The following is a 23340-nucleotide window of genomic DNA, read 5'->3' as shown; positions in this document are numbered from 1 at the left end:
CAATTTTACAAAAAGGTAATCACAAAATTTAAGCTATTTTAAAAAGTATATCATGAAAACAAGGAAAATAAAAAAAATCATCCTACCATTAGGAAGAATTGTAGGTTCCCATATTTTCAAGAGTTTGGTGAGTTCAATCATAAATCTTGAATAGGGTTCAGTAAAAATGTTATCTATTCTACCATTTTCAAACAGGTACTAAAAGAAAAAAGACATACACATATTGATAAAGAAAAAACACAAGATTAAAAATATTATTTTAAGGAAAATAGTTTTCCCTTAATTTTTATTCTTACAATAATGTAAATGATGTTTTTAATGATTCATTCTGAAATGCCAGAAATTCAAGTTAAAGGTCTCTTTCATGCTCAGCACTGAGGTAAAGTTTTTGCTTTCTTTTTAAAATATAAAATTATTATAAATAATAAACCTTTAGTCAGTTCATGACACTGATAAAACAAAAACTGGTTCTAATGCATACTTCCCAAATCATGTTTTTTTTATCTGCACACATGCTCTCAAAAATTTCTTATTTTTCACTCTAACTACAAGATTGTTTCCTAAAATAATACAGTTAGCTAATATCAGGTGACCCAAAGAAACCCAAGTAAAAAAACCATTTAGCGCCTTCTAGCCACAGCTCTCAGCTCTTTGTTCCACAACCAAGCCCTCAAAAAAGTTCAAGTTTAATTACAGGACATTAAACTATGCTAGTTGTAACCATCAACAGCTATATCACAGGATATAAAATAGGGGACAGCTTGAAGAAAATACTGTTTAAAAATGAATTTTCAGATAAAATTAACTTTTAAGTCAAATAAAATTACAGAACAATACAAGGCAGCACCTTTAGCAAGTAATTATAATGCTATGTTATATAATTATAAATAGTATATACATATATCATATAACTATGGTATTTTGAATTTATTCATGGTTAAACATGGTTTCAAATCTGCATTTCTATCTATGTATGATCTGGAGAAGTTGTTGATAGACCTTTATTTATTTTTATGTGGTGCTGAGGATCGACCCTAATGCTTCACACATGCTAGGCAAGCGCTCTACCACTATGCCACAACCCCAGCCCTTCAATGTGCATTTTTATGAAGCCACTACAAAGGAAATTATTATCTTACTGCCAGATATTATATTTTTATTTATTTATATTTTGGTGGTTGGGGGATGGTGGTAACCAGGGATTGAACCCAGGTAACTCAACCTCTGAGACATATCCCCAGTCCTTTTTTGTATTTTATTTAGAGACAGGGTCTCACTGAGTTGCTTAGCACCGCCATGTTGCTGAGGATTGTAATCCTCCTGCCTCAGCCTCCGGAACCACTGGGATTAAAGGCATGTGCCACTATGCCTGACCACATTATAGTTTTGTTGTTGGACAATATTTGGTTTTCCCTTTTAATAAAGTCAATTTCCCAACTTAAAATATTTTATCATCATTTTGGAAAAAGTTTAAAATACAGAAAAAGTGGAAGAGAAGACTAAGCTCAGTTTACAAAGCCAACTACTAATACGCAGGGATATTTTAATCTTTAAAAAATTCCATTACAAATAGAGTTAAGGTTTATATACTTATACAAATACATCAGTACATATAATTTTTTTTTTCTGTACCCAGGGGTTGAACCCAGAGCTTTGTGCATGCAAGGCAATCACATTTCCAGATCTTGTAATTTTTTGATACAGAGTCTCATTAAGTCATTTAGGCTGGCCTGGAAAGCTTGCAATTCTCCCGCCTCAGCCTCCTGAGTTACCAGAATTATAGGCGTGTGGCACTGCACCCAAGTTTAAAACACACACACACACACAAAAAAAAAACAAAAACCAAAAAACCCCCACCTCACCCCACTTAGATCAGGAATGAGAAAAAAAAAAAAAAGTTCTTGCTACTTAACATTGTCCTGGAAGTCCTATGTAGAGCAACCACGTGTGAGATAGGAAAGGAAGAAATAAATATCTCTATTTGCAGATGACAAGAACCTATCTATAAGGAATCCCAGGAATCCACACACACACACACAAAAAAAAACTAATAATTAGGGCTTATAAGTGAATTCAGCAAAGTTGCAGGAACAAGCAAGACATTCCCTCACCCCCAAAAAAAAAAAAAAATCGATTTTATTTCTATAAATTAACAATGAACAATACAATTAAAGGAAATTAAGAAAATAGGCCTATTTAAAGTAACAACAAAAAGAGAATAAAATACTTTAAAAATGTAAGGAGGTAAAAGACTTATACATAACAAAAAGGTGCTGAAAGTAAAAATTAAAGACCTAAGTAAATGAAAAGATCCTGTCTTCATGGATTACAAGACTTAATATTGTTAAGACAGCCATGTTCTCCAAAGCAATGGACAGATTCAATGCTACTGTATCAAAATTCCAGTGGCCTCTGTTTTTTTGTAGAAAAGGAAAAATCAATCCTAAAATTTATATGGAATTTCAATAGACCTTTGAACAGACAAAAGAATATTGAGGAATCTCACCTTCTGGTTTTAAAACTTAATACAAAGCACAGTATTCAACAGTGTGTACTGCCATAAAAACAATCATATCAACCAATGGATTAGAATTGAGGTTCCAAAATAAACATAGACATGTAGAGAGGCAGGCAGGCACACACACACACACACACGCACACGCACTTGGCCAAATGATTTCCTACAGTAGGGGTTTCAAGACAATTCAATGTATAGAGTAGCCTTATTAGAGAAATGAGCTAGGAGACATGGATATCTACATATAAAGGACAGTAGATCCTACCTCACATCAGATATAAAAGTTAACTCAAAATGGACCAATGATGTACATATAAGATCTAAAACTGTACAACTCTTAGAATATAAATGTTCATGACTTTAATTTGGCACAGTGACAACAAAACAGCAAACCTTTCACCCCCGCCTCCCCAAAAAGAAATTCAACTTAATCAAAATTTAAAAATTTTGATTCAGGGAACACTATCAAGACAATGAAAATAAAACCCAGAAAACAGGATAAAATGTTTTCAAATCACTATCTGCAAGAGTTTAATACCCAGAATATATAAATGATTCCTATTACTCATTAATAAAATTTTTTAAATAGACATGTTTCCAAAGATATAAAAATGTCCATTAATACATGAAAACATGCTTAATATCATTAGGGAAATGCAATTCAAAACCATGATAAGATATCACTTATCCACCAGAAAGGTTATTTTAAAAAGGGGTTGCAGTGGGGATGTACTGCAGTGATAAAACAATTGCCTAGGACAAACTGTGTAAAGCCCTAGGACTGAACTTCAGCATGAGGTGGATGGGGGTGTATGGTTATTAGCAAGTATTAACAAGGATGCAGAAATATTAGAGTCCTCATACACTGTTGCTAGGAGTATAAAATGGGCAGCCACTATAGAAAAGTTAATCATAGATACCATATGACCCAGCAATCCTACTCCTGGCCATATACAAAACAGATGTCAAGTAAAAACTTGCAAATGAATGATCATGATCACCAAAGAAGTTAACAACTCAAATGTCCATAAATGGATAAACAAAATGTGGCACATCCATGCAATGGTGTACTATTCAGCATAAAGAGGAATTATGTTACAATATAAATAAACCTTGAAAATATTATGGTAAGGGAAAGCCAGACATAAAAGGCCACATTACACGAACATAGATATAAAACACCCAAAAGAAGCAAATATACAGAGACAGAAAACAGACTCTGATGCTAAATGGGTATGGAGTTTCCATTTCAGATGATAAAAAAGTTATGAAACTAGATAGAAGTGATTATTGCACCCACTAAATTGCACAATTTAAAGTGGTAAACTTTAATGATACATATATTTTCCCATAATTTATAAACAAATAAATGCCATATATATATAATTTTTGCAAGTTACTTTTTAACATGTATGTCTCTTAGAATTCCCTGTGTCAGGACATATAGAAGCAAGTAATTTCTTTTTAACTATTGTACAGTATTCCACAATACGGACATATTAAAGTTGATTGAACTATAACTCTTGATTAATACTTGGGGGGTTTCTAACTTGTTACTGTTTAAAAAATATTACAATAAAAATTACAGAATATGTCTACATATGCATGTGTATTCCTCTGGAGACATATACTGATCGATAGATTTGCTAGGACAGAGTCTACATGCATTTAACATTTTAAATGCCACTGTTAACCTGCTTTCTGAAAAGACCAACAACAGTGTAGGTAAGTTATTTAACCTTCATATGCCTCAAGTTCATCAATGGAAAATGTGGTGAAACTTGCTATACTTCAAGGGATCATTCAAATAATAATAATTACATGAGTTTATATATGAGTTATACAATGAGTTTACCTTAATGCACAATTTATTAGTAATGATCATTAGGTGTTACCTGGTACATGTTGTCTATTAAGCCTTCTCCCCACTGTTCTTTCCTATCTTTGACAGTTTTCTCTATATTATTGTATGTTTTATTATTGTATATTTTATAAAGGTGTTTTTTCATATCTATTGGCTAATAATTCTTGGTTATATATGGTAATACCATGAGCTAAGAAAGTACTCTCAATTTGTATGAAAATGTGGAAAACAGACCCAAAACAGATGGTTAACAGAAATATTAACTGAAAAATCATTTGGTAATATATAGCAAAAACATAAAAAGTTTATATCTTTGCCCCAGAAATTCAACTTTCAAGAATTTACCCTAAAGAAATAATTAAGCCAGGTATAAACATATATACAAAATGAAATTCAACAAAGCATCACATAACAGGAAAAAAATCTCATCAATTAAACATTATCAATGTATGTATCACAAACCTGATAAAAACCTGATTATGATATACCATTAATTTAAAAAATAGGTCATAGAAACATGGAAGAATAATTTTGTTGTTTAAACATTTTTCTTCATTGTCATCTTTTCCATCTAATGTTAAAAGTGATGGCCAAAGACTTGATTCTAAGTTGCATTCAGTTTCTTTTTATATATTTTCTGTCTTCAAATTTTCTTGGAATTACCATTATTATTATTATTATTATTACCACTATTGTTATTATTATTATTACTACCATGGACTTAACATAGGGTGCTTTACCACTGAGCCACATCCCAAGCCCTTGTAAATTTTTATTATTTATTTATTTATTTTGTACCAGTGATTGAACCCAGGGGTACTTAACCACATCCCCCAGTCCTTTTTTATATTTTATTTAGAGACAGGGTCTCACCAAGTTGCTTAGGGTCTTACTAAGTTGCCTTGCAAATCAATGTGATTACAGGCGAGCGCCATTGTGCCCAGATATTTTTTTTTAATTTTTGAGTCAGAGTATAACTAAATTGCTTATGGACTCTCTAAATTGCTGAGGCTGGCTTTGCTTTTTTTTAAGTTTTGATGGCCCTTTAATTAATTCATTAATTTCCAGTGCTGAGAATTGAACCCAGTGCCTTTCACATGCTAGGCAATCACTCAAACCCCAGTCCCTGAAGCTGGCTTTAAACTTGCACTCCTCCTGCCTCAGCCTCCCTCATTGGTGGGATTACAGGCATGTACAACCATGCCTAACTACCATAATTATTTTTAGAAAAAAGAGAGCAATCTGAGATATCAACATAAGTAACCTTTTAAAACTTTTAAAACATTGTTAAGCTTATTTTTTTTGAAAAAATTGATTTTAAATATTTTATGAAATTGATTTAAAAATATTTACTGCCTCTGATCATTTATTTGTTAAAGTATGGGCATTTTAATAGTATTGCTATATAAAGTCATTTATTAACATAAATAGAATGAATACTCAAGAAAAAAAAATCTTTCACAGGTTTATAATTGGCTTCACAAAATATATCTTATAGACAGCAAAATACCTGACATAATGTACTCAAGTATACTGATTGAAATCCCTGCAATAAACATATTTTGAATACAATTAAACCATTAGAATATTAATAATGAAAAGAACTAAAAATGAAAGAAACTAAAAATTCTCTGCTTCATTTAAATTTTTTTTTCTTTTTTTAGAGTTTAGAGACTAAATCAAAATAGAATGGGAACTTTTAAACAAACATGCCACTTCAATTCTGTGGGAAAATAAATGCTATCTGCATAACCAGGCTACCCATCAGAAACAAGGTCCATCAGAAATATCCTTATATCACATAAAAGAATGAATTTTAGATGGTTTAAAGATATTAATCTCTTAAAAAAAACAATTATTTGAGAAGTTAACATTTTCTATTTTAAGTAAAAAGACCATACTAAGAAACAGAGGAACCCCAGGAAACATAAAAGAAAATAAATACATATCAGCTACTTAAAAAGGAATACTTTTTTTTTAAAAAAAAAATGTTTTTAGTTGTTGATAGACCTTTTTTTAAAAATTTACTTATATGAGGTGCTGACAATCGAACCCAGTGTTTCACATATGCCAGCCAAGTGCATTACCGCTGAGCCACAGCCCCAGTACCAAAAAGGAATACTTTTGAATGATAAAATAGAACACAAAAATTAAAGACAAAAGTATATTTAGAGGGTTGGGACTGAGCATTTGCCTGGCATGTATGAGGCACTGGGTTCGATTCTCAGCACTGCATATAAGTAAATAAATAAAATAAAGTTTCTATCAACAACTAAAAATATATTAAAAAATATATTTCAAACAGTTATTTTACAGTTAATATCCTCAATTTACAACATAGCCTACAAATACAAAGGAAAAATCCAAAATGACTACCCCCAAAAGACATACTGCTTTACAAAAATTAGAAAAATGCACACTAAAACTACAAGATGACATTTTTCATTTTACTCATTAGAATAATAAAAATTTAAAAAAGAGGAATACTAAAGATTCATGAATTGCACACTTATACACATTGGTATGATTTTTAATCGTTATAAATAATCTGAAAATATATTAATAGTGGTAAATTAAATGCTTTATATGCATATATGCTTTGACCTAGAAATAAATACATCAGTTCAAAAGATATGTAAACAAAATATTTACTGAAGTGTTGCTTTGACAAGTAAAGATGTAGAGAAAAGGGAATCTTTGTACACTGCTGGCTGGTAGAAATGTAAGCTGGTACAGCCATTAGGGAAAAATGTTTGGAGAGTCTTTGAAAAACTAACAATAGAAATACTAAAGGATCCAGCAATTTTGCTTCCAGGAATTTAGTCAAAAAAGCTAACATCAGTTTACCAATGAGATGTTTACACTTCCTGTGTACACTGCATCACTACACACAACAGTGAAATTATGGAGTGACAGATGGCATGGATAAAAAAAAATGTGGTACCTATATACACAATGGAATACTATTCAGTCTTTTAAAAGAAGGAAATTCTATTATTTATGATAGACAACAGAGATAGAATTGGAGAATATTATGCTGAGATATGCCAGGCAGAGAAAGACAAATGCCAAATGTTCTTACATATATGTCGCATCTACAACAACTCAAAACTGAACTAAGTTGCAGGTAGGAGCAAGAAGTTCTGGTATGCTATTCACAGTATGATGACGGTAGATAATAATTAACTGTGTACTTCAAAAAGCTAGAAAAAAGGGCTGGGGATGTGGCTCGAGAGGTAGCGCGCTCGCCTGGCATGCGTGCGGCCTGGGTTCAATCCTCAGCACCACATACAAACAAAGATGTTGTCTCCGCCGAAAACTAAAAAATAAATATTAAAATTCTCTCTCTCAAAAAAAATAAATAAATAAAGCTAGAAGAAAAGATTTTGAAAGTTTTAATGGTTTGAATGTAATAGATCTTTTTGAGGAGATAAATATATTTAACCTCAATTAAACATTACATAATGTATATTACACCTGTATAAAAACATAGTACCCTGTTAATAGGCACAGTTTTTGAAGTTTTTTCTTTTTCCTTTTTGGTATTTGGGATTGGACCAGGGCACTTCACCATTGAGTTACATCTTGAGTCCTTTTTAAAAATTTGGAGACAGGGTCTCACTAAGTTGCTGAGGGTCTTGCTAAATTGCTGAGGTTGGCCTCAAACTTGAGATCTTCCTGACTCAGCCTCCTAAATTGCTGGGATTACAGGTAACTACCATACCTACTGAATATGTACAATTTTTGTGTCAGCTAAAAAATAAATTCAGGGATGAAGCTATTGCTCAGTGGTAGTGTGCTTGCTTAATACACATGAGGCCCTGTGTCAATTCCTAGCACTGCAGAAAGAAAAAACAAAAACAAAAAATAGAAAAATAAATTTAAAAGAACAAATATTTTTAAAAGGAACATACTACTTCATAAAGATAATTTACTTAACCACGCTGGTGGGCATTGTGGTTATGTCTTTTTTGGGGGGCGATGATGTGTGAACTTGAGAATATGAGTTTTGAAGAGACTTGCAAAAACTGACTTACAAGCAAAAAATTTAAAAATATTTCCAGAAAATGTTCAAACTATTTTCTAAAAAGCCTGTATTAATTGCTTCCAACTACACAGGACCTCCATATCACAGCACAAGTGCTGTTATCTTTTGATCTTTATTGATGTGATAAACAATGAAGTATCTATTACATTTAATTTGCATTTTAAAAATTTACACCAAACTACATGATCAATACACACAAAACACATAGTCGTCTATGCTTCTTTAGGAAATTGCCCTTTTTGTTCATTTACCTATGAATGCACTTTCCCCAATATCTGTTATCCTACTGTTTTAATTTAGCTTATAAAAGGCCACTACATGAATAAGACTTTTAAATCAGAGAGTGCTTCATTAATAAAGAACATAAGAGCAATATTAGATAACCAGTATATATTATAATTCTTTGGCTTAATTCACAGTTCTTTTAGAATTACTAAAAATTCAATTAATTTCATAACAGCCACTTAATATGATACCTGCTGAATTCCAAGGCACAAGTATAAGATACTGTCTGGATCATACTTTTCACCATTTGGTCTCCGCACCTCTTGGATAAACTGGCATAAGCCCAAACTCAATTCAGCAAAAGTGCAGGACAGAATATCTTCCTTCAGCTTTCCAGAGCGGACTGTGGAAAGGTAGAAAACATCTGAAACATTAACTTACAACAAACTCAGTAATATTACTTGATTCACTGAAATAAACCCTGAGTACTATGGTGCTTAGGCATTGTGGTATAGACTATGGATTAAAAACAGATCCTGATCTCAACACTTTCAGTTAGGGAAATAAAGACAATGTAGTACATATACTGCTAATATAAAGATTTTGTTTGCACAGGATTCTGTGAAAGCAAAAGAGAAACATCTAATAGGGAAGAGTCAGATTAGATTCTGGAGGAAGTAACACAGGCAACACCTTAAAAAGTGAAGAGTTTAAAAGGTGAATAGGTAAAAATTCCAATGTGAGGATACAAAAAGATATCCCAACATATATTCTATAGAACTCTAGTTCTATGTGAACTTCCTCTGAAGAATTCCCAGTGCCTACTGGCACATTAAAGACTAAAAATATTTATAAAAAAGAATGCTGCTGAACTTTCTTTAACTCCGATTTGACTATAGAATATCACAAATACAGTAAAACATCTTCATGCCTTTAGAAATGATAGAACACAGTATTCTTATATCTGCTGGGCCAAAAAGGTGCAAAGATTCAGGGAATTTAGGTGTATAGAAGAAAAGCAATAAGGGCAAGTTAGGGCAGATCACGATGAGTCTCATGTATTGTATTAAGATGTTTGAAGAAAACCATTTTGGGTAGGGAAGTTACCAATTTGATTTGTATAAGTTCTATTGCAACAGGTTGATCCATGTTGTGAGGTTAGTACTAAAAAACACCCTTTCTAGTTCTTGCTCTTCTGCATTTAGCCAAGACTATACATTTTCAAAGATACACTTGGGTCTCTCCTGTGTGGTGTTTTTTTTGTTTTTGTTTTTTTGGTACTGGGTACTGAACTCAGGGGCACTTGACCACTAAGTCACATCCCCAGGCCTATTTTGTATTTTATTTAGAAACAGGGTCTCGCTGAGTTGCTTAGTGCCTTGCCATTGCTAAGGCTGGCTTTGAACTTGAGATTCTCCTGCCTCAGCCTTCTAGGCTACTGGAATTACAGGCATGCACCACGACGCCTGGCTCCTGTGTTGGTTTTGCACAGGCAAGCAGAGGTTCATAAGGGCAAGGACTAAGCTTGATCTTTTTACCCCAGATCATAGCAATGAAGCTTGGTACATAATAAACATTCAACGAGTATTTTACAGGTGATTCAGTAGTAGAAATGGGTAGGCATGTCCTATGGCTACTGCATTTAGGTCTTGTAGTCTAAAACAATATTACCTCTCCACTCTCACTATCACCCTTTCTTTCTTTCTTGAGACGAGGTTTCCCCTTGTTGCGCAGGTTGGTCTCGAATTTGTGAGCTCAAGTGATCCTCCCACCTCAGCCTCCCGAGTAGCTGGGGCTACTGCTGTGCCTGGCTTCCTTTCTTTTATGAGACAAAGAGTGCCGTGGTTCAAACTGGGTGGTCATCGGCCTAATAAATCCCCATAACAGGATAATATTTACAAAACCTTGGAGCATAAAGATTACACTTATCTGTAGGAATTCCAATGATGTCAGTCATAGCTAAGAGTAACAACTAACAGCTCCAACAAGGAAGGCTGAGATTTACCCAAGACCAACAGGACAGACCACTAGCGGGTGAAGCCAAGAGCATATGCAATCAAACAGGTGTAAGAGAGAAGATATATTTGGAAAGTGACCTCCCCCCCCAAAAAAAAAACTAGTTAAAATGATTACACTTATACATTTATACCCCACCTCATTTCATAAAGATTATATAGGTAGAAAACACAATAAAAAGAAAAATATAAATTGAAAATAAAATTCAGAGAGGCTAAGATGTAGCTCAGTAGTAGAGTACTTGTCTAGCATGTGTGAGCCCCTGGGTTTAATCTCTAGTATCTAAAAAAAAAGGACATCAAAACTAGTAAAAAATGCAGGCTAGGATTGTGGCTCAGTAACAAAGCTCTTGCCTTGCATCTGTGAGGCACTGGATTTGAGCCTCAGGACCACATAAAAATAAATAAACAAAATAAAGATATTAAAAAAAAACTAGTAAAAAATGAAAATTATTTGGCTCTTAAAATTATAATACTGCTTTATTTGAACAATTTTTAAACTATTTTATTTGATTCCAAGTTTCCTGGCAGCCGAAGTGAAACAAATATTGTCAGTTATAAATGGATATAATTTTAGGAACAATTCTTATCAAAGCAAGGCTTTTTTTATTTCCAGATATTTTTCATAAAAATATGAAAAAAAAAAAATCACACTGCGTTACATATGGGTTACTATATAGACAAGAGGATAAAGAAAACTTTTTGATGCACTTGTCTGGTGTTAGAAAAAAAATTCCTCATATTTGTGTAATAAATTCTACACCAGAAGACACAATCTTACCTTTACACCTTTATAATAACCTTTAAAATTGAGGTTTTCCATCTTAAGAATCAAAAATTAAAAACTTTAGACATTCAACTTACAAATTTATATCAACAAATTATGAATAATTTAAAACGAATGCAGAGGAAAGAAACAAGTTTTACCTCTACAGCCGGACTCTGAGGACTCTTGAGAGAGGACCTGGTCTTGAGCACTTCCTAAGTGGTCAGAACATGGGCTGGATGAGGCATGTTCACCTCCTTGGAGAGAAAAAGAAAATTGAAAGGGTTAATTAAGTAAAGCCAAACTCAGTTTTATAGTTTCTGATAAAAGAACTATCCCTTTTGAGTTAATTTATGGCTTTGCTTATTTATATTTCCCTTGCCTAAATCAAGACACAAATTCATGCTGTTAACGTTTACCTCCACACTTTAGATCCCCCTGCTCTTCCTTGGCATTTTTCCACTGAACCCAATTCTTCCAGGCATTCACCCCATACATATATTTCAGGGTCATTCCAGACACTGAACACCCTTGAAAGGCTCCTTGAATAAGACTCCTGGGCTCCATAGCCACTATAGACTTCTTCCGTCCCTGTAAGAATTCCAAAAATTTACAGAATATAAAAATGCAGTTTTGGATCTTTAAGAATCAGAGTTCTCAAAGCCAGAAAGGGCATAAACCTATAGGATATGAAATTTAGTTTTATATCATTAAGATTTAGAGTTCTAAATGGGCATGGTGACACATGCCTGTAATCCTAGCAGTTTGGGAGCCTGAGGCAGGAGAATGCAAGTTCAAAGCCAGCCTTGAAATTTAGCATGTGTCAAAATAAAAAATAAAAAAGGGATGGAGATGTGCTCAGTGATTATTAAGCACTCCTGGGTTAATCTCTGGTCCCCTCCCTCCAAAAAAGATTCAGAATTCTTAGAGCTGAATAGAGCTTTACAGATTATTTAAACCAACTCATATTAAAAGGAAAAAAAATGCATAAATATAGAAAATCACCTTGTACTAATTACCAACATTTGAGTACTTAGCGTGTTCCAAACACTGGCTCCACCCAATGAGAGAGAGATATCACTATTATTACCAGTTGGGCCTAGTTTAATAGAACATATTTTTAGTAATTTAAAAAAAAGGCCTTTAAAAATTCTCTAACCACACTGGAACTGAATTAGAACCCTCTGATGGAAATATGCTAAGAAAATTCTCCAAAATCATAAATTAATAGTATACTTATAAATATTCCATGGGTCAAAGAAGAAATTACAAATGGACATGCAGCTCAATGGTAGTAGTGCACTTGCCTCACATGCACAAGGGCGGTGGGTTCAATCCCTAATACCACAAGGGGGACAAAAAAAAAAAAAAGTAAAGAAGGAATTTTAAATGCAATTAGAAAACATTGTGAACATAAATGAAAACAAAATGTCATCAAAATTTCTGTGATGGAGTTAAGACTTCAAATGCTTTTATGAAAAAATGATATAAAAATTATAATATATATTCTAAGCTTTATTTTTTTTAGTTGTAGATGGTCATAATGCCTTTATATTATTTATTTAATTATTTATTTATTTTTATGTGGTGCTGAGGATCAAACCCAGTTCCTCACATGTGTCAGGCAAGCACTCTACAATTGAGCCACAACCCCAGCCCCTAAGCTTCGATCTTAATATAACCAGAAAAGAGGACCAGAGTATAACCCAAACTAAGAAGGAAATGTTTAAAATAAGAGCAAAAATCAGTAGGGAATAAAAAGAGACAGAAAAATTAATGAAATGAAACTGATGATCTGAATAGCTATAGAAACTAAATTTACAATTTAAAACCTTCTCCACAAGAAACACCAGATCCAGAAGGGTTCACAGTTGAATTTCACTAGTTAAAGAAATTATACAAATTGTATTTCACATAACAAGAGAGAATTTGATATCACCAACACCCTGATACCAAAACCAAAATCATTACAAGAAAACCATGTGAATAATTCTTGAACAGAGACACTTAAAACCTTAATGAAATATTAGCAAACTGAATTCTGTAATATATAAAAAAACAAATAAATATATTATTTTTAAAAAGTAGGGTTTATTCTAGGAATGCAAGTTTAATCATTTGGATTTTTTTTTTTAAAGTAATATATTTTGTCATTTAACAGACTCAAAAAAGGAAAACCGGATACTATCTCAAAAGAAGTAAGAAATCCACCAAACAAAACTCAACAGCCAACCCTGGTAAGAATCTGCAGCAGATCAGGAAAAGGGAATGTCCTCAACCTGGTGGAGGGATACCTACAGGAAACAACACACTAAACGTTGCAAGACTAAATCCTTTTGCCTGAAGATTAGAAACAATGCAAAAAAGGTCATCTTAGTAATAATAACCAGGAGAGGTCTTAGCTAAGTTTGATACAGCAAGAAAAGAGGAAAATACATTCAGATTAGGAAGGAAAGAGTAAAACTAAAACTCTTTTTTTTTGCCACAAATAACATGATTGTCTAGGTAGAAAATCCTATGGAATTTAATGGCGCAAAGCTAAAGAACATAGACTAAACACACAAAAATCATTTGTATTCTTATATACTAATAAGGAATACAGAAATGAAATTTTAAAATACTACCACTTATAACAATTAAAACTAACTTACTATTTATTTATTTAGCAGTGCTGGGACTGAACCCAAGGGTGTCCTATCCCTAAACTATATTCCTGTCCCTTTTTTATTTTGAGACAGAGAGTGTTGCTAAGTTGCCTGGGCTGGCTTGCAAATAGTGATCCTCTTGCCTCAGCTTCCCAAGCTACTGGGGTTACCGACATGTGTTACTGTGCCCAGCACAGAAACAAATTTAACAGACTATAAAAAGAATGAAAGGTAAAAAACACTGCTGAGAAAGCCAGGCACAGTGGTGCATATCTATAATCCCAGCTACTTGGGAGGGCTGAGGCAGGAAGATCACATCTGCAAGGCCAGCCTCAACAACTTGGTGAGACAAAAAAGGACCGGGGATGTGGTTCAGTGGTAGAACATCCCTGATTTTAATTCCCAGTATTGCATACAAAACAAAAAGAAACAAACATAAGAGAATATCTTAGGTAACATGAGTTGGGTAAAGGCACAAAATGGCAAATATGCACATGAAAAGATGTTCAAAATCATCAAACACACAATCAGAATATACTCTACTACAAAGTCACTGGACTGGTAAAATTCAAACTCCACAATACCAAGTGTTTGCAAAGTCATGGAGCTTACAGACTCTCACACACTTTAAAAAAAAATTTTTTTTTTTTTTAGTTGTAGATGGACAAATATCTTTTATTTACTTTTATTTGGTGCTAAGGATCGAACCCAGTGCCTTATACATGCTACCACTGAACTACAATGTCAGCCCTTGTATGTTGGTAATTGGAATATGAAATAGTAAATTCACTTTTTTGTTTTCTTTCTTTTTTTTGTTGTTGTTGTTGTTGCAGTACTAGGGAAAGAACCCAGGGGTACTGTACCCCTAAGCTATATTCCTATCACCAATACCCCTTACTCCTGACCTTTATTTTAGGAGGAGGGTCTCACTAAATTGCTAAGGCTGGTGTCAAATTTACAATCCTTCTGCCTCAGCCCCCTGAGACACTAGGATTATTGGAATGTACCACTATGTTTGGCAGTAGATCTATTTTCAAAAACAATGTGGCAGCTTTCCTATAAAGTTAGAAATATACTTAGTGTAAAACATAGCAATCCCATTTTCTAAATATTTTTCTTCTGAGAAATGAAAATATATGTTAACACCAAGGCTTATTCTAAAATATTCTTAAAAATATTATTCAAAATATTCCAGACTTACAATCCTAGCTATTTAGAAGACTGAGGCAAAGACTGCAAGTTTGAGGCCAGTCCTGGGCAACAAAATGAGACACTGTCTCAAAATAAAAAAATAAAAAGGTGCTGAGGAAGTAGCTCAGTGTAGTGCTTGTCTAGCACAATGTGTTTAATCTCAGTACCAAAATAAAAAAGAACAATAACAACAAAAGGCCCCAAAATGGAAACAACACAAATTTCTATTACCTATTAAACAGTTGCACAAATTTTAGTATGTCCTTATTAAATGCTACTCAAAACTATAAAGAACAAACCACTGAGACATGAAACATGTATGAATCTCAAAAACACTATGCTAAGTGAAAGAACCTAGACATAGCAGAATATACTTATGAGACTATTTTTATGAAATTTTAGAAAAGGTAGACATTTATATCAACTGACACAGCACACTGGCGGTGTCAGCATGTGGAGATGAGGCTGACGGCAAAAAGTTGTGAAAAACTTTCTGATTCTTTCAGGAAAAAAGAATTTTTCATAATTGTGGTAGACTGAACATACTACATACATGTGTCAAAATCCATCACATTATATATCTTTAGAATTTATTAAATCCAATTTTCATAAGTCAACAGAGCCAATTAAAAAAATAAGGTTAGTATTCATTTAACTTTGTTAGGGGAAAGCCCTTTTAGCACAAAAGATTGCACATATGACCTTCATCATTACACTTTACTATATAAAATAGTGATCTCAAGTATTAGAACATAAAAAAGTAGCTAAATTTAGAGTTCTTAAATGAGAAATATACATTAAAAAGGATTATGAAAACTTTTAAATATAATAAAACAAACCCTCAATTATAGAAAAGAAAAAGGAAGGAAGAGGGGGAGGGAAGGATGGAGGGAGGGTTGGTCTGTACTGAAAAAAAATGTAACAGAATGCCAGGTACAGTGTAATCCCAGCGACCTGGGAGGCTAAAGCAGAAAAGGATTGCAAGTTCAAGACGAGTTTCAGCAATTTAGTGAGGCCCTAAACAACTTAGCAAGACCCTGTCTCAAAAAAAAAACAAACAGCACTAAAACAAAACGAAAAACCAGCTAGGAATAGATCAGTGGTAAAGCATGCCTGGATTCAATTAATTAAAATGAAACGTGGAAAAAAAAAATAACGATACTGAACTTCAAGACATAAAAACAAAAGCACAAAAACATAAGGTTGTAAAATAATGCACACAACTGCCCCATTCTGGCTATTACAGAGTTTTATAAACAACAGGAACTAATAAATACTGGTAGAATAAAGGAAAGAAAACTCTAGAAAAATTAAGTTGCTGCTTACTCTTCGTCTGGGCTGGGGGAAACCATCTCTGTGTCGTCTTCTTGTTCGGGAACGTGCCTGGATCCCCTGTCCTTTGTTAAGTGGGTCAAAGGATTCTATGATAATCAGCAGAAAGCATGATATATGTTAATTAACTTCCAGATTTAAATAAAGATTTAGACTGGGGAAATACTAAGTAATCATCACTATAGTCATTATTTTGTCATAATAATTTACTTATATACTTAAGAGAAACGAGGGATATAGCACTTAAATGAAAACTTTACTAACAAGAAAATTTCATACAGAACAGTTACTGTGAAAAAGGTAAGATAATAATGTTCAAAAACCAATGTTCAAACCAGTGACTTGGGAGGCAAAGGCGGGAGGATAGCAAGTTAAAAGCCAGCCTCAGCAACTCAGTGAGCCCCTGTCTCAAAATAAAAATACAAACAACTGGGGATGTGGCTCGATGGTTAAGAGTCCCTGGATTCAATCCCTGTTACCAAAACCCAAAAACAACAATAATAAAAAACACAAAATAATTTAACCACTTTTGAGAACAAAATTGCACAAACCAAAGCTAGAAAAGACAGGAACCACTTGTACCCTAGATTACCTCTAGTACATTTTAACTGATTTATAATGTCAATCTGGAGTTTTACCAATCTTCTAAAATAAAGGACTTTAAGTGAATAGGTTATATTGCACAAACCTGATGGAAAATCTGCTTCCAGATCCTGTTCGGTTTCCCCTTTTGAGAACTGTTTCAGTTCTGAATCGGCTTCTTGCACAGCATTTGTCTTTAAGGCATAATGATTCAATTCTTCTTCCCAGCTATGGGGAGTAGATACTGCCTCTGATTCAAGATCACCACTATATGTACTTCCTTGGTCTGAAATATTAAGAATATTTCAGAAAATAAGACAGTCTCAAAAATAAGAAACCCTCAAAATAAGATAGTCTCTTTACATGCTGAGAAACCTTCCTAAACTTCTGAACACCAAATCTGAAATACAACCAATGAATAATTATCTAGGTACACTTAAGAACAAAGCAATTTGTTCACCTGTCTCACAGAACTGAATTCATATTCTTGGTAAGCACATTAAAGCTTAACTCCATCCTTAAAACAAATATTTGGGGCAGTTTTTATTATTCTCACTAAGGATTAGCATATACCACGGACACTTGATGCCCCTTAAAATAATTAAAATCACAAATATTACATGGAATTCTTTTCAGGCTTTAATTACTAACAAAGGATAGGATTTCAAAGAACCAAAGTATATTTACAACTACAAACCTTTTTCAAATATTTTAGTGTCTAGAAAGAGTTCCTGTTCAGAAGTCTGAGATCCTAAAAGAAAAGCAAAGCATATAATAAAATGATTTATAAGTAAACAAAAAACAAACTGCATCTCAAATGAGATGACTATTATATACATGCACAATACCACGGAGTTCTAAGTAAACACACTTTAGAACATAAAAACTCATTAAAATAATTAAACACTAGTGGCAAAAGCAATTAAATCATCATCACTATTAATACTGGCTATACTTCTAGGAAGCAGTATAAAAAGTCATGGAGAGAGGAATTTTCACTTTTGATTTTATACTTTTCTGCTATATAAAATCCTTCTTTAAACCATACCCCCCAAATTTATTCAAAGATTAACAAATCTGCTTTAAGTTGTTTCCCCAAATATAATAATCCTTACTATCAAACTGAAAAAATAAATAAATAAACTTATAAATAAATGTTACATTAGCTGACCATGGTGGTGCACACTTGCAATTCTCAGTTATTCAGGAAAGCTAACATGGGAGGATGGCATGTTCAAGGACAGCCTTAGCAACCTGGCAAGCCCCTGTGTCAATATAAAAACTACAAAGAACCAGGTGGAGCACCCCTGGTTTTCAATACCCAGAAAAAAAAAAATAATAAGTTACATGAGCATTCAGTATACAGAACTAAACAGAACATAGTACAATCAACTCTAAAGTATGTGGAAAGTACAAAGCTAGAAGAGTCCAGTGGTGTTTTTGTTTTTGTTTTTTTTTCCTTCCAGGTTACACAGAAACATTGGGATTTTCCCTAAAATCAAAGAGAAATTATAACCCCAGATCCCCTTAGCTGAAATTCATCTCTCCTATACTGTGTTTCTAAACCATTTCATTTCATACATATTACAGTGATTATCATTATGTCTCTTGAAAATTAGTTTTCAAGCTTTTTTTTTTATCTGACTCAACTATAGACAAAGGCAAAAGTCATAGCATCTGCCCAGAGCAAAAACTTGACAAAGCTTCAATATTGATGTGAAAGGAGAAGTCAATTTAAAATGAGGTATATAATCAAAAATTGTCTGAATTTCCAAACTAAATATATTACCAGAGATTAGAAGATCAAGCACAGGGACATTTGGGACATTAAATTCCATATGTGTGCATCAGAATTTTGAGATTTTAACATTAAAGAGCAAAACAACAGAAGGAACACTGGAAAAACAATAAATAAGTTTCCATCAATCTCTCAAAATATATGTGACTCAGAAACTTACTGGCAATACAACAGAAAAGTTGACAGCAGTTTTTTCAAATCCTTCAGGGTTCAGAAAATCACCTAGCATTTACTATGCAAAATCAAAATCTACCACTGAATAAAAGAAAATCTTTCAAGAAAAGAGTAAGCTTATTGACTCATCAGTAATTTTGGAAAGGTCTTTGTGAAAACTCAGCTACATATTTCAAATATTATAAATGACAATTTCTCCACCTCTTTCTATATCCAAAAACCAAGGATGTGCTAATTAAGACTAGAAATCTTTCTGAAATATTATTATATTTGGTTAATATGTACTCTGGCATCAGACAGATCTGGATACAAGTTCAGGTTCCACATTTGTTGACTACACAATCAGAGCAAATCTAATATTCTATTTTTCAGGTAAGAAATCTAAAGTAAATGATACCCTCCTCACAGGGCTGTTGTAAAGATTAAAATGAAATAGACAGGAGCTGGGGGTATAGCTCAGTGGAAGAGCGCTATATCTCGCACATGTGAGGCACTGGGTTTGATCCTCAGCACCACACAAAAATAAATAAAATAAATAAAGTAAAGCTATTGTATCCATTTTTTAAAAATCTTTAAAAAAATGAAATGACAATGCACATAACACAATGCTAAAGGAATGGGAAATATGGATGAATGTTACTATCATCCTTGTTCCAACCTATTAAAATAAGATTTATATATAGGCCATTTTGAGCCCAAAGGTTTTACATCTTAAGGTTCTGTTTACCCTTTATCAGCATGCTGGTTATTATATATCAGGAAGTCTTATATACAGATCATAGCTTTGAATATACAGATAAAATCAGAAAATGATCATAATTTAAGTTTAAAAATTACCTGAATTATGAGAAATTTTGTAGATTTTTTCTTTCTTTCTTTACTTTTCTTTGAAAATTTTTAGGGGGCTTAGGGGGAACCAAGTAAATCCAAGGGCACTTAATCATTGAGTCACACTGCCAGCCCTTTTTATTTTTTATTTAGAGACAGGTTCTTGCTAAGTTGCTTAGGGCCTCACTAAGTTGCTGAGGCTGGCTTTGAACTTGTGGTCCTCAGCCTCCCAAGCCACTGGGATTACAGGTGTGTGCCACCATGCCTGACTTCTTTCTTTACTTTTAAAGATTGTACCAACCTCCTTGGGATAGAGTCTTTTCCTTCTCTTCATCTTCTGCAATCATTTCTGCCATCTCAAGGAGATCAGCTTCAAATGGATGTGTAGGAAGTTTTTCCTTAATGTCTTCAATATTTTCGGGGACTTTATCTTCATTGTCCATTGAGGATGGAATAAGCATGGGGACAGGCATCTGAAAGACCATGGACAGACTGAAAAGTTTCTTATACAATAGATTTGTACTCAAAACCATTATTTACAAGATTATTTAAATATTAAAAACAATAAAGTCAAGATATTGTCACTGTTGATGATCATGTAGTCTTGACTGTTCATTTTTATAAGACTAGAACCATTAAAATAAAAGCTTAGTAAGTGCTTTTCTGAACATTCAACAAAATATGTCTGAATCCTTCAAAATAGTAATTCTATAACTCAGTTTCATTTTTGTTTTGGCATACACTCCTTGCTAACATTTTCGCACAACTATTTCCCTTAAGGATTCAGTACAGGAAAAATAAATGTTCATATTAAAAAAAAAAAAAATAGCTGGGCTGGGGTTGTGGCTCAGCGGTAGAGTGCTCACCTAGCTCATGTGAGGTCCTGGGTTTGATCCTCAGCACCACATAAAAATAAATATACAAAATAAAAGTATTGTGTACAAATAAAAAATAAATATTTTTTTTAAATAGCTTTCTTTAAAAAAAAAAAAAAAAAAAACCTGAGAAATAAAAAAAATCACAGTATTCTTTTTACTCTGGCTAGAATCCCAAGATTCTAATGCATGCAGTTCCTGATCTTTTTCTGTTTGAGTGATCTTACATCATAACACTCTCCAAGAAGGCAGGGTATAAATAAAAGCAGTCCGCTACATACTCCAGATCCAACCAGAATCAGTTACACTTTACCAGTGAGTGAAAATTTTCTTTAGAGAGCTGTAAAATTTAAACTGAGGAAAAACACATGTTAAATTCGCCTTATCTCTACATGATTACTCACTGGAACAGGAATTCCGAAGGGGACTGGTGCATACTGAGTATAAAGATGAAGAGGTATCGGCACAAACACTGGCACAGGAACTGGCACCACAATAATCTGGGGCTGACTTGGAGTGTCTTCTAATGGAGGAAAAAATTGACAAAGGAAAAAGAAAGGAGAAATATTTTAATAAAATATCTTCTAAAAAAGGTTATGGAGATTTGTGTTTCAAAATGTTATCTCTAAGAAGATATGCTGGAGAAAAGACGTAAATACCTTCAATAAATAGTGCTGGAAAGACAAAATCCATATGCAGAAGAATGAACCTAGACTCCATATCTCTCATCACTTAAAAAAAAAAAAAAAAATCAACTCAAAATGGACTGAAGAATTAAATCCAACATGTGCAACTATGATTAGAAGAAACCAGAAAATACTTTAGGACACTACTTTGAGCAACATAAATAAAATGACAAATGGAAATAATTAGAAGAGTTAAGAGACAAGCTACAGACTAGCAACAAACATCTGACAAGGGATTAATGTCCAGAATGTATAAGAAATTCGAATAACAGCAAAAAAAACCCCACAAATAATCTGATTTTAAACTGGGCAAATGATCTGAACAGATATTTCTTCAAAGAATAAATAAAAATAAGGGACAAATGCTAAGGTCTGAATGTGTGTGCCCACAAGACTCCACTGTAATTAGGCTTGGCCCCCAGGTGGTACTGTTGGGAGATGGGGAAACCTTTAAGAGATAGAGTCTATTGGGAGGTCCTTAGATCATTGAAATGGACTGTGAGATGCTAGTCTCCTTGTGCTCATGGTTCAAGATGCAATTATTTGCTTGCTCCCATACATTCTCCTCCAATGCTGTCCATGCCATCAAGTAATGAGTGGGATACCCTGAGTTGATGCCAACTGGCCTTTGAACATTTAAAATTCTAAGATGAAGAAATCTATTTTCTTTTTTTTTTAATATTTTTAGTTGTCAATGGACCTTTATTTATTTTTTTTAATATGGTGCTGAGAATTGAACCCAGTGCCTCACACATGCTAGGCAAGCACTCTACCACTGAGCCACAACCCCAGCCCCCAAATCTATTTTCTTTATAAGGTTAGTTGCCTTCATTTTATTTACGAAAACAAGTATGAAGAAATTCTCAACATCACTAATGATCAGGGAAACATAAATCAAAATCACAATGAGGGGCTGGGGTTGTGGCTCAGTGGCAAAGTGCTTGCCTAGCATGGGTGAGGCACTGTGTTCAATCCCCAGCACCACATAAAAACAAATAAAGGTATTGTGTCCATCTACAACAAAAAAGAAAGAACGAGTTAAAAAAAAAAAATCACAGTGAGATATCATCTCAGAATGACTTATCAAAAAACAAAAAATAACAAATGCTAGCAATGATGTATATAAAGGGGAATTCTCCTATACTATTCATGGGAATATAAATTAATACACCTTTTATGGAAACAGTATGAAGAAACCACTGGGTGTTGTGGTGCATGCCTGTAAACCCAGAGACTTGGAAGTTTGAGGCAGGGAAACACTAGTTTGAGGACGGCCTTTGCAACTTAGTGAGATCCTGTCTCAAAATAAAAAATAGGGGCTTGAGTTGTAGCTCAGTAGTAGAGTGCTTGCCTAGCACATGTGAGGCACTGGGTTCAATCCTTGGCACCACATAAAAATAAATAAACAAAAAGGTATTGTGTCCATCTATAACTTAAAAAAATAAAAAATATAAGTAAGTAAATAAATAAAATTGGGGATGTGGTTAAGCTCCCCTGTGTTCATTTCAGGTGGGGGTGGGGGAAACATGATGAAAACATAAGGCATTTGCCTTCTCAAGTAGCCACTTGGGAAGCTAAGTACATTCTGGACATTAATCCCTTGTCAGATGAATAGTTTACAAATGTTTGTTGCTAGTCTATAGCTTGTCTCTTAACTCTTCTAATTGTTTCCATTTGTCATTTTATTTATGTTGTCTCTGCTCTTTGGACCATATTCAAAAAAATCTTTGCTCAGACTAGTGTCCTAAAGCATTTTCTGGATCCTTCTAATAGTTTCATAGCTGCATATGTTG

At 33.5% G+C, this 23340-nt stretch overlaps 1 protein-coding gene across 9 annotated transcripts in view; it reads right to left on the bottom strand.

Annotated features, from left to right (window-relative positions):
- The window catches only part of Zmym4 (zinc finger MYM-type containing 4), a 150081-nt gene that overhangs the window by 7234 nt on the left and 119507 nt on the right, over window positions 1–23340 (bottom strand). For 8 of the 9 annotated variants that reach the window (XM_027937373.2, XM_071617666.1, XM_071617661.1 and 5 more), the window contains 9 exons: window positions 21266–21384; window positions 20288–20459; window positions 17884–17937; window positions 17293–17472; window positions 16599–16693; window positions 11856–12027; window positions 11598–11693; window positions 8907–9058; window positions 87–198 (listed from right to left, as the gene is read on the bottom strand). In XM_027937373.2, coding sequence (XP_027793174.2) covers window positions 87–198; window positions 8907–9058; window positions 11598–11693; window positions 11856–12027; window positions 16599–16693; window positions 17293–17472; window positions 17884–17937; window positions 20288–20459; window positions 21266–21384 — 1152 coding nt within the window. The remainder of the gene's footprint in view (window positions 1–86; window positions 199–8906; window positions 9059–11597; window positions 11694–11855; window positions 12028–16598; window positions 16694–17292; window positions 17473–17883; window positions 17938–20287; window positions 20460–21265; window positions 21385–23340) is intronic. The other variant, XM_071617667.1, reaches the window with a different exon arrangement.

The sequence above is a fragment of the Marmota flaviventris genome, chromosome 10 (genome assembly GCF_047511675.1).
Source record: "Marmota flaviventris isolate mMarFla1 chromosome 10, mMarFla1.hap1, whole genome shotgun sequence".
NCBI lineage: Eukaryota > Metazoa > Chordata > Mammalia > Rodentia > Sciuridae > Marmota > Marmota flaviventris.
Note: the sequence above shows the minus strand (reverse complement) of the source record. Positions and strands in the feature narration are given on the sequence as shown.